The 16,094-nt window shown below is 37.6% G+C and overlaps 1 protein-coding gene across 2 annotated transcripts; it reads right to left on the bottom strand.

Annotated features, from left to right (window-relative positions):
* Positions 1 to 10,356: 10,356 nt before the first annotated feature.
* On the bottom strand, positions 10,357 to 14,750 carry LOC120156351 (triosephosphate isomerase, cytosolic). 2 transcript variants are annotated; one of them, XM_039167673.1, is made up of 9 exons: positions 14,632 to 14,750; positions 14,335 to 14,410; positions 13,202 to 13,325; positions 12,832 to 12,916; positions 12,567 to 12,699; positions 11,955 to 12,049; positions 11,701 to 11,779; positions 10,614 to 10,696; positions 10,357 to 10,523 (listed from the first exon to the last, which is right to left on the bottom strand). In XM_039167673.1, the coding sequence occupies exons 1-9, from the start codon at positions 14,668 to 14,670 to the stop codon at positions 10,473 to 10,475; spliced, it is 765 nt and encodes a 254-aa protein (XP_039023604.1). In that variant the 5' UTR covers positions 14,671 to 14,750; the 3' UTR covers positions 10,357 to 10,472. The 2 variants fall into 2 exon arrangements, with proteins under 2 accessions (XP_039023604.1, XP_039023605.1); XM_039167674.1 differs by lacking the exons at positions 10,357 to 10,523; positions 10,614 to 10,696 and adding an exon at positions 11,480 to 11,631 and having other exon boundaries at positions 11,686 to 11,779.
* Between the last annotated feature and the right edge of the window lie 1,344 nt (positions 14,751 to 16,094).

The following is a 16,094-nucleotide window of genomic DNA, read 5'->3' as shown; positions in this document are numbered from 1 at the left end:
TAAGGTTCTTGTCACCAAAATAAAGTCAACTAGCAAGATAAAACATTACAATCAGATATACTTCAAGAGATATGTTGATCCTCCAAGTGCTCGAACCGATGTATCTAACCAATAGTATCTGAAAGGGGGGAAAACATTTTCGAAAGGTGATCTAGGCTCAGTGTGTCCCAATATAACCTTAAAATCACAATAGGTACATTAAACAAATCATAGTTCAGTAAATCTCATAAATTCATAAAAGAGTTTAACTTTTGAAATCATAGTTTAAACTTTTCTTGTACACCATCAGTAATTTCCAAACTATTTCCATATAACTTACTCTAAGCACACAGCAAACAGAAAGCCAACCTAAAGATAAGCTTTAGAGCTTATATCCTTAAGCCCGTAAGTCCAAGTCCATATAGCTTACCCTAAGCACACAGCAAGGGAAGCCAACCTAATGTATCTTGGGGCCCCAAGAGTCACATTAGGCACATTCTCTTTATTAGCTTGATCAGAGCTATACTATTGTAATTCAATCCAAAAGTTCAATTGCACCGTGACACAAATTCCATAAATCATCACATTAAATTGGTGCATCAATAAAACAGTAACCAAAGAACTCAGTGTACCTCATATTAAAACCAATAAAACAGTTCAGTAATAATTAGGGAAACACCTCGAATAGGTTCAAATAGTAGATCTACTGATTGCTGGTTTCACCACGCTCTGCTATAGTTTTCGAACTATATTACTTATTAATATAAACTAATATAATTTATAACATAAATTTAATCTTATCTTATACGGGTGATCTAACGATCCGGAGAGTCTTTGTACCTTCAAACAATAATAATTTATCAGCCCCAAATCTTACTTAATTGTTCAAAGCTAAATTCTTAAGTATATAAGCATTTTCAGGGTTTGACTATCAATTTAGAGGATTTCGGGTTTGAATTTGGCCAAATGGATTGGGGAATCAGAATGAGGACGTCGAAAAACATAAAGTATGTCTTTTCAAAAATTTAAATTCTTGGTCAAAGTCAAAGTCAACCACTTTGACCGTCGATTTGGAGGCCTTCGGGTTCAAATTTGACGAAACAAACTTCGGAAACGGATTCGGGACGTCAAAAACTATCAGAATAGGTATACTCGGAAAAGATTAACGGTCGTTTAATGGTCGGTCAAAGCCATTTTAGGTTTTAGTCAAAGGAGGTCAACGGTCAACGGTCGAGTCGGGTCGGGTCGGGTCAACGGACAGGTCGGGTCGGTCGGGTCGGGTCAGGTCAGACCGGTCAAATCGGCTTTTCAGCTTCCACTCTCCCTGCGGCGGCGTGTGTGGCGCGTGAGACCTCCTCTGGAGCTCTAAAAATCCCGAAAAAATTTCTAAAAATTATTTTGAGCGATTTCGAGATACTTACAAAGATCGGTTCAAATTTTTGAACGGCGGAGAGCTCGATTTCAACTCGACCGAATCTTTGACTGCTCCATCTCCTCACGCGCTGCCGTCGACTGAGACCGAGGATGACACTGGCGGACTCGAAACGGCACAAGGAACACGATGATGCAGGAGGTGTCGTAAACGGAGCAACGATCGACGGTGAATTTGAGATTTTCCCGGCGATAGAGCTAAAAAAAAGTCGATGCTTTGACTTGAAATTCCCGACGTTTGGCAGCGTTTCGCTTCAATTAATTTAAGGGGATTGTTCCTGACTCGATAACGAACACGATGGTAATTTCAAAACGACGATCGGAATTCGGACGGCGTCGGGATCTAAGTCGGAAATCGACGTAGGGGGAAGGGAATTTGGGAGCAATTGAGGTGTGGTTTTCTGTTTTGAAATAGAAAACCACGTTTATAACATAACATACCTAACTTTCTTGGGTAATTCAGGGCTTGGTCCCTGAATTTTCTTTAACTCTAAACAAGCTCCAAGTTTTAAAATCTTTCATTTAGTCCCCACAATTTACCGATTTTCACAATTAAAACCTCTAATTTCAATTAAAATTATTTTGAAAATATCGGGTTGTTACAATTCTCCCTTCTACAAGAAATTTCGTCCTCGAAAATTTACCTTATGAGAATAGTGAGAAACTGAGCCTCCATTGACTCCAATGTCTCCCAAGTAGCTTCTGAGGGGCCTCGATTACTCCATTGAACTTTGACCATTGGAATACGCCTATTCCGAAGAACTCGCTCATCTCTTTCTAAGATCTGGATGGGCTCCTCCTCATATGACAAATCAGGTCTCAGCTCTACCTCATCAAACTTGAATGATGTGATCTGGATCTGGACGGTATCGCCTTAACATAGACACATGAAAAACATTATGAATACGACTAAGATGGGAAGGCAACTCAAGGTGATAAGCAACAGGTCCAACTTTCTTCAAAATACGATACGACCCAATAAATCACGGATTCAGTTTACCCTTACATCCAAATCTCAATACTTTCTTCCATGGAGATACCTTGAAAAAAACCTGATCTTCAACGTCAAACTTTATATCCTTCATCCTTTGATCTGCATAAGATTTCTGCCTATCAAATGCCTCTTTCAGACGGTCACGGATCAATCTGACTGTATCTTCCGTCTCCTGCACTAACTCAGGTCCCAAAGTCTTCCTATCACGCAACTCAGTCCAACAAATCGGGGTGCGACACCTACGCCCATAGAGTGCTTCATAGGGTGCCATACGAATGCTGGTCTGATAACTGTTATTATAAGCGAATTCAGCCAAAGGCAAAAAGTTCTCCCAGCTACCACGAAAATCAATTACACAACCCCGTAACATATCCTCCAGAATCTGAATTACTCTCTCAGATTGACCATCAGTTTGTGGGTGGAAGGAGGTACTATAATCCAATCTCGTACCCAAAGCCGTATGTAGTGCCTTCCAAAATCTCGAAGTAAATCTCGGATCTCGATCTGAAATGATAGATAACGGAACACCATGCAATCTGATAATCTCTGAAATATACAACCTCGCCAACTTGTCCAACGTATAATTTATTCGTACAGGAATGAAGTGAGCTGACTTTGTAAGTCTGTCAACAATCACCCAAATTGAGTTCTTTTTCGAATGAGTCATAGGTAAACCAGTAACAAAATCCATAGTAATACGCTCCCATTTCCATTCAGGAATCTTGATAGGTTGTAACAAACCTGATGGATGTTGATGTTCTGCCTTAACTTGCTGACAAGTCAAACACCTCGCCACAAAATTCGAGATGTCCTTCTTCATGCCGACCCAATGATACCTCTCTCTCAAATTCCGATACATCTTATCTCCACCGGGGTGCATAGCATATGGACTACTATGAGCCTCAGTAAGGATAGTCTGCCTCAACTCAGCATCATCAGGCACACAATACCGACCTTTGAAGCATAAAACTTCATCCTGATCAAGGGCGTAATCTGAGCTTGTCCCCCTGCTCTACTTGTTCAAAGATGGGAAACAATGAGCTATCAAGGGGCTGCTTAGCCTTGATCTCATCAACCAAGGTCGGCTTAACTTGCAATTCTGCTAACAGAGTGACATCGTCATATAAATTCATCCTGGCCATTAAAGATCTCAACTCTGTTACCACATTTCGACTCAAAGCATCCGCTACAATGTTAGCTTTACCAGTGTGATAATCAATCACGCAATCATAATCCTTTAAAAGCTCGAACCAGTGTCACTGTCTCAAATTAAGCTCCTTCTGGGTCAGAAGATACTTTAAGCTCTTATGATCCGTGAAAATGTAACACTTCTCTCCATAAAGATAGTGTCTCCAAATCTTCAAGGCAAAAATTACTGCTGCCAACTCCAAATCGTGAGTAGGATAATTACACTCATGCGGTCGCAGTTAACGGGATGCATAAGCCACCACCTTACTTTCCTGCATTAGAACACAGTCGAGTCCTGAGTGTGACGCATCACTATACACTGTAAAATCCTTCCCGGACTCTGGTTGAATCAATACTGGTGCTTGAGTCAATACCGCCTTTAATTTCCTCAAAGCTCTCCTGTTGTGCCTCACCCCAGTCAAAGGACACATTCTTCCTTAACAACTTTGTCAAAGGAGAAGCAATGATCGAAAAGCCCTCAACAAAACGTCGATAATAACCAGCCAAGCCCCAAGAAACTGCGAATCTCAGAGATATTCTTGGGTCGTTTCCAATTCACAATAGCTTCAATCTTGCTTGGATCGACCTGAATACCTCGCCCTGAAATAATATGCCCCAGAAACGACACTTTTTGAAGCCAAAACTCACACTTGCTTAGTTTGGCATAAAGATGATACTCTCTCAAAGTTCGCAGAACGATCTTCAAATGCTCGTCATGCTCTGCCTCAGTACGAGAATAGATCAGAATATCATCAATGAAGACCACCACAAATTGATCCAAATATGGTCGGAACACCCGATTCATCAAATCCATGAAAGTTACAGGAGCGTTCGTCAAACCAAAAGGCATCACTAAGAATTCATAATGACCATATCTAGTGCGAATGGCCGTCTTTGCAACATCAGATCCTTTAACTTTCAATTGATAATACCCCAAACGAAGATCAATCTTAGAGAATACAGTAGCTCCTCACAATTGATCAAATAAGTCATCAATCCTGGGTAGTGGATATTTATTCTTTACCGTCATCTTGTTCAATTTCCGATAGTCAATACATAATCTTAGCGACCCATCCTTCTTTTTCACGAACAGAACTGGAGCTCCCCAGGGTGAGGTACTATGTCAGATAAATCCTTGATCGAATAATTCTTGCAATTGGACTTTCAACTCCTTAAGTTCGTTTGAAGCCATGCGATAAGGTGCCATAGAAATAGGTGCAGATCCCGGATAAGTCTCAATCTCGAACTCTACCTCTCTATCAGGAGGTAACCCAAGAAACTCCTCCGGAAAAACATCAGGAAACTCGCTAACTGTACGAATCTCCTCGATCGTGGACAATGCACCTTTGGTGTTCAAAATACAAGAAATGAAAGTCTTATATCCCTTCCGAATCATACGATCAATTTCCATCGCTGAAACTATATTGGAAAGATAGTCGCGACGTTCGCCAATTAACACAACAGTCTGACCATCAGAAGTTTTCAGAGTAGCTCTCTTGTACTCGCAATCCAGATTTACCTTGTGTTTAGTCAACCAATCCATCCCAAGAATTAGATTAAACTCCTCTAAAGGAAGCTCCATAAGACCAACGAGAAAAATTTCTTCCTTAACCTCCAGAGGACAACGCCGAAATACTTTATTCACTAATATCGCCTGTCCTACTGGACTCGTAACCGTAACATTATTTTCAGTGTTCTCGATCGGAATCTGAAAGTTTCGAGATACCGAGCTTGATACATAGGAGTAAGTGGAGCCATTGTCCAGTAATGCAAAGTATGGAATGGAATATATAGTAAATGTACCTGCAATAACCTCAGGCTCATCTCTGTCATCCCGACGTCTAGTGGCATAAACCAAAGCTGGTTGTCTAGCCTCAGAAACTGTTGGCCCTCTATTTTGCTGAGGTCAGGCTCTACTGTCTGTCCTGGATGCTGATCCTCGAGTCTTTCCTTGACTATGATCTCTAATTGGGGTCTGTACTATAGTCTGAGAACGCACAGGAGCCTGGGTAGTGGTCTGCTCAAACGAAGCTAGCTGAGGACAATCCCTCCGAAAATGACCACTAGATCCACACTGATAGCAAAGACCCATCTTCTTACGACACTCTCCTGTGTGTTGTTTACCACAAAACTCACAGAGAAACCCGTGATAATACGATGAGAAACCTCCTCGATTTGCCAACTAACGGTGAGGATGCTGCAGGCCTGAAACGTGTATTGCTTCTCTGAGGGACTGAAGTACGAGTCCTTTTCCCGGACTGTACTGATGACTCGATAGGGCCTGAAAATTTCTTAGATCGTTCATGTTCAACACGCTCTCTACCAGAAGCTAAAACCTCCACCTCTTCAGCATCTTTGGCTCTGCCTACCAGCACATCAAATATCTCATCCTGATGGGTTACAACTTGCCTACGCAGCTCGTATCTGAGTCCAAGGGTAAATTTACGACATCGATCTCTCTCAGTAGGTACCATACTGAATCCATACTTCAGCAACTTCAAGAACTCGATCTCATACTCAGAAACAGTCATGTCTCCCTGAACCAGGTCTTGAAACTGCTGACGTCTCTGAGCTAAGTAGCGCTCTCCCAGAAAACGACTCCGAAAGCGATCCTTAAAGAAATTCCAGGTCAAACGATCGGTAGGAACACTACTGGTCACTGACTCCCACCAAGTATAGGCATTGCCATCTACCATCGCCACAGCACCCTGATATCTCTTAGTTGAGTCTAAACCCAACTGATACATGCGTCTCTCTGTATCCTGGAGCCAATCCTCAGCTTCAGTAGGAGCTCCACCAATCTATCCCCCAAAAGTTCTAACTCCATTGGCAATCAAAGTCTATGAAATAGGAACCTCGGATACAACACCAGTAGCTCTGACTGCTCCTTGTATTAATTGCAGAAATTGTCTACCAAAATTCTCATCCAATGCAACTCTGGTAGACTCGGACTCAATATTCGTCGCTCCTGTGATCGGTGTAGTCATGCCAATACCAGCGGCAGGAGGCAGATTCGTTGGGGTCGTAGGAGCATGATCGCCTATCGGAGGTGGGGGATCTACTCGTATCTTATCGATCGGATATGCAAATCCAGCCACTCGACCTCGTTCACGGCTAGTTCGACGACCACGTCTAGCACTCATTTTGATGGATCTCAAGTTTACTACTGAAGATAAAACTTAGGGTTAGATAAGCACTTGGAGTCTCGAACACAGTTAAAATCTTAATAACTTTGTGACATGGCTTTTGTAACTTGTTTTGTAAAATATTTCAAAGCGTATTTTCAATGTGGACTCATACACAGTCCGAGGGTTAAAAACCAAAAGCTCTGATACCAATAAATGTAACCCCCTAGACCCGGCCTATGCGTTTCGAATAAGTCTAGTGGATCACATTATGATTCTTAAAGACATTTTCTGAAACCGTTATTCAATCAATGTAAAAATCACATTATAAATGTCATGAAATAAATTATATCATCAAAATCCAACTTGTAAAATATAATATCAATAAGTAATAAATTAATTTAAAACAGGTCTTCAAAATCAAAATCACAATAAACCGAACAGTAATAGCAAAAGTGTCATCATCCTAAAATATGATACTTTAAAATAAGGTCCATGTCACCAAAATAAAGTCAACTAGCAAGATAAAACATTACAATCAGATATACTTCAAGAGATATGTTGATCCTCCAAGTGCTCGAACCGATGTATCTAACCAATAGTATCTGAAAGGGGGAAAACATTTTCGAAATATGAGCTAGGCTCAGTGTGTCCCAATATTACATTAAAATCACAATAGGTACATTAAACAAATCATAGTCCAATAAATCTCATAAATTCATAAAAGAGTTTAACTTTTGAAAATCATAGTTTAAACTCTTTTCTTGTACACCATCAGTAATTTCCAAAACTATTTTCCATATAGCTTATTCTAAGCACACAGCAAAAAGAAAGCCAACCTAATGATAAGCTTTAGAGCTTGTATCCTTAAGCCCGTAAGTCCAAGTCCATATAGCTTACCCTAAGCACACAGCAAGGGAAGCCAACCTAATGTATCTTGAGGCCCCAAGAGTCACATTAGGCCCATTCTGTTTATTAGCTTGATCAGAGCTATACTATTGTAATTCAATCCAAAAGTTCAATTGCACCGTGACACAAATTTCATAAATCATCACATTAAATTGGTGCATCAATAAAACAGTAACCAAAGAACTCAATGTACCTCATATTAAAACCAATAAAACAGTTCAGTAATAATTAGGGAATACACCTCGATAATAGGTTCAAATAGTAGATCTACTGATTGCTGGTTTCACCACGCTATGCTACAGTTTTCGAACATATTTTATAATAACACTATATTACTTATGGGTAACATAAATAAATCTCTAAAATCATAAAATTTACGGGTCTTACGGGTGAATACTGGCACACATGGTTTAATTGATCTAGAAGAGCTGGGTCGAGCTGTCGAACAATCCGGAGAGTCTATTGTACCTTCAAACAATAATAATTTATCAGCCTCAAATCTTATTTAATTGTTCAAAGCTAAATTCTTAAGTATATAAGCATTTTCAGGGTTTGACTATCAATTTGGAGGATTTCGGGTTTGGAATTGTGGAATCGAAACAGGACGTCGAAAAACATAAAGTATGTCTTTTCGAAAATTTAAATTCATGGTCAAAGTCAAAGTCAACCACTTTGACCGTCGATTTGGAGGCCTTCGGGTTCGAATTTGGCAAAACCGACTTCGGATTCGGGACGTCGAAAAATTAGAATAGGTATACTCGGAAAAGATTAACGGTCGTTTAATGGTCGGTCAAAGCCATTTTAAGTTTTGGTCAAAGGAAGTCAACGGTCAACGATCGGGTCGGGTCAACGGACGGGTCGGGTCGGGTCAGACCGGTCAAACCTGTTCGAACCGGTCAAAACCGCTTTTCCAGCTTCCACTCTCCCTGCGGCGGCGCGTGTGGCGCGTGAGACCTCCTCTGGGGCTCTAAAAATCCTGAAAAAATTTCTAAAAATTATTTTGAGCGATTTCGAGATACTTACAAAGATCGGTTCAATTTTTGAACGGCGGAGAGCTCGATTTTTACTCGGCCGAATCTTTGACTGCTCCACCTCCTCACGCGCCGCCGTCGACTGAGGCCGAGGATGACACCGGCGGACTCGAAACGGCACAAGGAACACGATGGTGCAGGAGGTGTCGTAAACGGAGCAACGATCGACGGTGAATTTGAGATTTTCCCGGTGCTAGAGCTAAAAAAAAAGGTCGATGCTTTGACTTGAAATTCCCGACGTTTGGCAGCGTTTCGCTTCAATTAATTTAAGGGGATTGTTCCTGACTCGATAACGAACACGATGGTGATTTCAAAACGACGATCGAAATTCGGACGGCGTCGGGATCTAAGTCGGAAACCAGCGTAGGGGAAGGGAATTTGGGAGCAATTGAAGTGTGGTTATAACATATCATACCTAACTTTCTTGGGTAAATTCAGGGCTTGGTCCCTAAATTTTCTTTAACTTTAAAACAAGCTCCAAGTTTTAAAATCTTTCAATTTAGTCCCCACAATTTACCGATTTTCACAATTAAAACCTCCAATTTCAATTAAATATTATTTTGAAAATATCCGGGTTGTTACATAGATACTAAAACTGATCAAAACTAATAGTTTATGTACTAAACTATTAATTTTTAACGGCGGGATACTAAAATAGAATGTAAACTAAGAATTAGGTATGATTTTAAAAAAAAAATGAAAGTTTAAGTATTAAAACGGACCAAAATTGATATTTTAGATACTAAATGTATAGTTTACCTTTTTTAATTAATATTTTTTTAATTTTGTATTATTATTAATTACCTTGACGATATTATATATTTAGATTACGACATGTGACACAATTTAAGAGTGTAATGTCATTAAACTAACTGAAAATTAAAATTTAAGAAACTAATGTAGATAAAATATCAGAGACCAAGAAAAATAGTTTATCAAATTCAAGGATTAAAAGTTATTTTATCCCAAATCAAATCCGAGTTCAACCCAAGTTTCAAACCTCAAACTTTGAGATGAATTGCTTTGAGATGAATTGAATTGAGAATAGGGATAGGTATGGGTAGTTGAGTTGGATTTAAATCCGTAAATCCGAATCAACCCAAAAAATAAATCTCCTTAATCTAAATCCGACCCAACCTGAGTTTAGAGTGACTTTACTCAATCCGAAATTTGACCTGAGTTTTTTAAATAAAATCCAAACCCAACCCAAACTATCTCGAAATAAACGTATTTATAAAAATTATTAATTTTATTCAAAAAAAATAAGGATATAATTGAAAAATATAATATAAAGAGATGTATTCTTTCAATTATCCTTAAATATATAACAAATAAAATTATATTATTTTTCAAATCGGGTCAGGTCGAATATTTTTAACTCTAAACCTAACTCGAACTTGTACCTTAAAAAAGCCAACTCAACCCGACCCGAACTTCAATTTTTTTATATAAAAAAAAAATCTTACCCAATCGGATCGGGTCAGAACCCATCGAGTTCGATCTCATATCCATCCCTAATTGAGATTAACTCGACTCGACCTAATTAAAGCCAACGCTATGCATCACGAAAGTTCTTAATTGCCTTTCAAAATTGATTTTCAAATTACAAGAGAAAATAACCATGGGAATAAAACTTACTAAAATGAAAATTGCATTACTCGGGAAATAGTAAAACATGTTGATTAATTATACATGCAAATCCAGTTTAAGGGTGCTGAGCATGAATTATTATTTCCTTGAAAGTTAGTGCTTCATTATTTCAATAAACAACTCTTATTATGGGAACAGATCCTCTCTACCTTCCATTCCCAAACCTTAGGCGTTCTTCTTCACCTCGGCGGACTTTATAATGTCTATGAACTCCGGCTGCCGATGATACGACATAACAATGTCAGTATAAGCCCGAAATAAAATGGAACGGAATATTACCGATAACGAGTAGTAGACATTATTTACCTTGAGTGAAGCTCCACCAACCAAGAATCCGTCAACATCTGGCTGAGCCGCTAGTTCCTTGCAGTTTGCAGCGGTAACGGACCCTGGAAATAATACGGCGTCCAGTTCATAACAAATGCAAGAAATCAGGAAGAAAAACACGAGTATGCAACCTCTTAAGGGCGGTTGTATGAGCCACAATTGAGTTCAAACCGTCTGTTCATTATTGTTAAGAGCTATGTACTTCGACTCGGGTGTGAATTTAGATACGAGTATGTGTCTGACGTGGGTGTCATGCATTCGGAGGGTCTCGTACTCGTATCTGAATATGAGTGGAGCATGTGGTGGACAACTGGACATTCGTACTCGAAGACGAATGAAGTGTTGAAATGTATGTTCGAAGACATTCACGGAATACAAGAAATCTTGCTCGCGCAAGAGATTTTATATCCTTTTCCATCATAAAACCATAATGAGATAGTCATGTCAGTTGTTTGATCAACTGATGATTTCCCTATAAACCAAGAAAGTGGACCTCAGACCAGTAGAAGAAAAAAGGATGGGGAACCGAGGTGCTGTTATTGCTAAAACTGGTACCCTAGTGATATCTTCCTATAAACCTCGTAATATAAAGGTCGATAAGCTTCGAATCTAAGGTTGAAATCACAACAATGTCATTTTAAGAATTCATATTGGTCAACTTGCTTTGAATGAGATCATTGACCGTGTTAACTCATGTCGACGGGCAAGCTCGGTCGGATTTTGTAGCCCTTGCTTCTTTAAGGCACGAGTGCACAACCAGCCAAGTTGAAGTACATGCTAGTTATTAGAGATATGTTATACGTCACAAACTATCCTCCAAAGGCAATATAGAGTAATGTATGGTTCCTTGAGAACTGAGAAGCACTAGAAGACATTTAGCTTCTCAGTTAAACCGTAAATAAGGGCAAGTCTTTTCTCAGTATTTAAACAGAAGCATTTTTCGTTTATGAACTATTAAGTTGAATATCTTAAGAATATGAAGGCTCTATAAGAATGGCCTACCTTCTAAACTGTCATTAAATATTATGAGATTTACTTGCGGTCAAGAGGCAAGAGTGTGAGATACCTCCGTAAATAATTCGGGTCGATGCAGCAACTTCAGGACTAACGTTTGCTTGAAGCCATTTCCTCAACTCAAAGTGTACCTGTCACGTACATGAACATAGTAAGTAAACCTTCACAAAATAAAAACATGTACAAGACAATCATCATTGAACCTAGAAACAATTTACGACCTAAGAAATTTATATTGTATACATCTTAAAAGCAAATACAAAACACAATGATAATAAGGTTCTAAAACAAAAACACCTAACTTACTTCCTGAGCTTGAGCTGGAGTGGCAACCTTCCCAGTTCCAATAGCCCACACAGGCTCATAAGCCAAAACGACATCTGTCCAGTTTGATATTTTTGCTGCCATTGGGAATTACAGAGGAAATCAGATGTATAGTTAGATTGTGTAGCAGTTAGAACTCAAGTAGTGATGAAAAAACAGCATCGGTTAAAAGTGTGCGATGAGGATGATGACAAGGTGAGTAACTACTTACTTTCACAAGAAGTTCAATGAAAGACAGTCCTACGCAAACATCATTAATTCATTTTCAAAATAAAAGAGAAATTTTTGGCACAAGATAAACATGCAGCAACAGGCCTTATATGACAACAAGAACAATGCAGAAAGACATAAATATTTTATAATGTTTAGATTCCAAAATAGAACTCTCAAGAGAAATGAGAATAAGTCATGCAAAGAAATCACAGCAAAAAATGCATGCAATACAGAACAAATATAGCATCTAAACAATTAACAAATGTCGGCAACACCGAGCAACTAACAGGTTCTGCTACCTTGGCATATATAAAAATAGAGTATCACCCAGAAAACTGCACCAAGGGATTCATAAATGTAAAGAAGGCATTAAATACATACCTGCAATTGCTTTAGTTTGTTCAGCAACAACCTCCATGGTAGATCCAGCTTCACGCTGCTCAAGTGTTTCCCCGATACAAGCTATTACCTTCAAGCCTTGAGTAAGTGCATAAGCAACCTTATCCCCAACGAACTAAAACAAAAGAAGCAAAATTGCAACTCAATAAAATGCTAAAAGTTAAAACGAGCAAAAGTCAAACATAGTTACTGATCAATTGGAGGTATAAAGATGTTAGTATTTATAGTCTGATCAAACACTAGTTACCTCATTTGATTCCTTCAAAATAAGTCTCCTCTCAGAATGTCCAATAATAACCCAAGGAATGCCCAAATTGACAAGCATCTCGGCACTGAAAAATAAATGGAAAATGATAGCTTAAAAGATCTGTTAACTGCAAAGTCAAACCAGATTATTGGCAGTATCATTTTCCCAAAAAATACATATATACATCATCCTTTGATTTTAAATATTATATTTTTTCATATGAATCAGCAAACTGACAAAAATGTTTGCTACAGCAAAAACAGAATGACATATTAATCTGAAGAATCAAAGCGCGAGTTGATTACAGAACGAATTAAATGGATTGAAAGAATGAAAGGCAACTAATAGTAGAAAGGAAAAGAGGGCATACCTAACCTCACCGGTGAAAGCACCTCCTTTCTTCACCCAACAATTTTGAGCGGCAACATGAAAGTCAGGCCTCAGTGAAGTTTTGACCAAAGGAAGGAACACAAATGGAGGGCTAACAACAACCTCTGCACAATGATAGCATTTTACCTCAAATTAGGCTTCCACTGTATCATTCCTTTGAGTTTTGATAACAATAAAACAGAAACTAGCAGTAGCAAAGAAAACAACAATTACAACAACACGAGGCAAAACGCTTTTGATTCAATTACAAAACCAATGCTTATAAAGAAAATCAGTAAAAAAGCTGCTAGTTAACTGTATAATTAAATGAATCCCAAAGAAAAACCGGGGGGAAATGAATGAAACTGAGTAGTTCAATGATGCATACTCAATAATTTTCTTTTTAATAAAATTAAAAAAGAAAATAGAAAACAATTTGTTACGAATTTAAGTCTTTCCAACAAATTTTCAAATAAAGAAGCCTTTAAAACTGCAGTATGGCATAAGCCTTTGAAAAAGAAAAGAAACTGCAGTTCAACAGATCAAGTTCAACGAAGATCACAATAACTTTTTAATAGTAGTTTGAGAACATGAATTTTAAGTTTTGAACTTCATTATAAATTGTGAAAATGAAATGCACTGCATAATATCAATATAATTATATTTCCTAAAGGCAGGGGTTTAAATTGAGGTAGCGGCTTTTCGGTTATGTTGTGTTCATAGGGGTTGCAGATACAAGGGAAACTATTGTGGCCATTGTGGATATCGCTATCATGATTTTTTTTCTTCTAAATGAGTTGATAATAAAAAAAAACTGATTTTTTAAAAAAATATTAAAATTGCGGAATAATGCGGAAATGGCGGTCTGCTATTGCAATGATTGGCTCTACACGGTAAATAGCGGCCGCAACCCACCGTTATTGGTGTGATTCCGCATTATTTTCAGCCCGCGACAGAGGTCTTGGACCTCGTCCCTGCCTAGAGTTATAAAACATGTACTTCAAATTCACAAATTACTACACATATTTCAGATTTACCACTGAATAGTCAGTCACCAATAAATCCATGAATTAGGAATCCAAACCTCCAAACTAAACTCGAAAAGCTTTTAAAAAAATCAATCCATTAGCTTACCAACAACATCCTCAGAAGGCACCTCTCCAGCATTCAAAGTACTCACGATCTTTTTCACTTCCTCCTGAGTTCCATTCTGCAAAAGGAATTTATTGCTTCAAATTATATTGAAGATCCATCACGAAACGAATAAAAACTTTCCATAATACAATGAAATAACAATTGCGTAACTCAAACATTCATTTTCTTCAGAAACCAATAGAAAATAGATCATGAGAAACTAATCTCGATCTAAATATCAAAATATTTCCTAAAAAAATTGAAAAAAATAATGAAAAATCCGAAGCAGAAACTCACGCATTTCCAATTTCCTCCGACGAAGAACTTCCTTGCCATATTTGATTTTTCTCGAGGATCACGAAAATCAACGGTGCTCTCAGCTCGAAGTCTCCAAACAGAATTTTGGCCTTAGCTTTGGTGCCTTACGGATCGATATATCAATAAGAAAAATAGTATTGAAGTGAAAATACTGTTTTGGCCTTAGATTCGGATATTCTTTGAAGAGATTAGGGGTTATTAAGTAAAACAGCATAACGGATCGGGTTTTCGGATCTTTAGGCATGGGCCCCACGGGAATAGGTACGGAGTCAGGCTAGAGACCACGTCATTAGCTGAGAGGCTAACAATAAACGCCCACCACCCAATTGCCAATAGGCAATAGTCATGCGTTTTGCGTGCCTCATGGGCCATGCCCGACTGTGGTTAGCGACCACATATTTTTAAAGCAAAAAAGCAACAGAGGTTTGAGAAGAAAAAAAATCAATGTGCCCTCATATTGTTTTTCGTTTAATATGGTATTTTAACTTTAAAAATAAATTTAATTTGGCTTTTTATCAACATTTTTTATTGTTTGTGATTATAATATTGAGCTGTCAGTTTACATTGATGACATAGTATTTTATAGTGTTGACATGATAATTTATTTGTTTTGTTTGAGTTATTAATTTAGTTAATTTATCATGTCAGTAGAGGTGGTAAATGGGTCATTCGGATCGGGTTTGGGTCGAGTCATTTTGGTTCGAGTAATTCCGGGTCTATAATAAATTTGGTTTAATTTTATTCGAATCGGATTTGATTCGGATCTAGTTTGGGTGTATAATAAATCGGATCGGGTATCGTGTCAGGTTAATTTTTGGGTCGGATGATTATCGAATCGGTTGATTTTTGGTTCGAATCAATATCAGATCGGTTGATTTTTTGTTTGGGTCAATATTGGATCGAATGATTTTTGGGTCGGATTAATATTGGATCGGTTGATTTTCGGTTTAAGTCAACATTTAGATCATGTCAATTCGAGTTGAATTGGTTATGAGTCTAATACAAAATCAAGTATATATAGAATTATTGATATATTCTTGTAAAAATATGTTTTGTTTGTTAATTTTATCGTTTAGACCTAATTTTAATTATCAATCGTTTAATATTTTGAATTAAATCATCATTTAGAGATGATAAATCGATAATTTGATATAAATACGATCCTATAATACATATTAGAATTTGTTATCAAAATTTTCTATGTGTTAGAATTTGTTATCAAATTTTTATATTAATCCCGTATGAAAAAAAGCTTATAATGATAACTATTTGATAAAGAAATATTTTTTTATTAAAAAACTTTATTATCAATTATAAATATTATTTTATTAAATTTAAAAAAATAGTAAATAACTTTATTTTTTAAGTTTTAGTCGTAACATAAGTAAATTTTATATTATTTTTATTATGAATATAATATTATTTCTTTGTTTTAGTTGTTT

This window comes from Hibiscus syriacus, unplaced genomic scaffold, assembly GCF_006381635.1.
Source record: "Hibiscus syriacus cultivar Baekdansim isolate YM2019G1 unplaced genomic scaffold, ASM638163v2 tig00111215_pilon, whole genome shotgun sequence".
NCBI classification, from domain to species: Eukaryota; Viridiplantae; Streptophyta; class Magnoliopsida; order Malvales; family Malvaceae; genus Hibiscus; species Hibiscus syriacus.
This window is presented reverse-complemented; position numbering and strand designations above follow the sequence as displayed.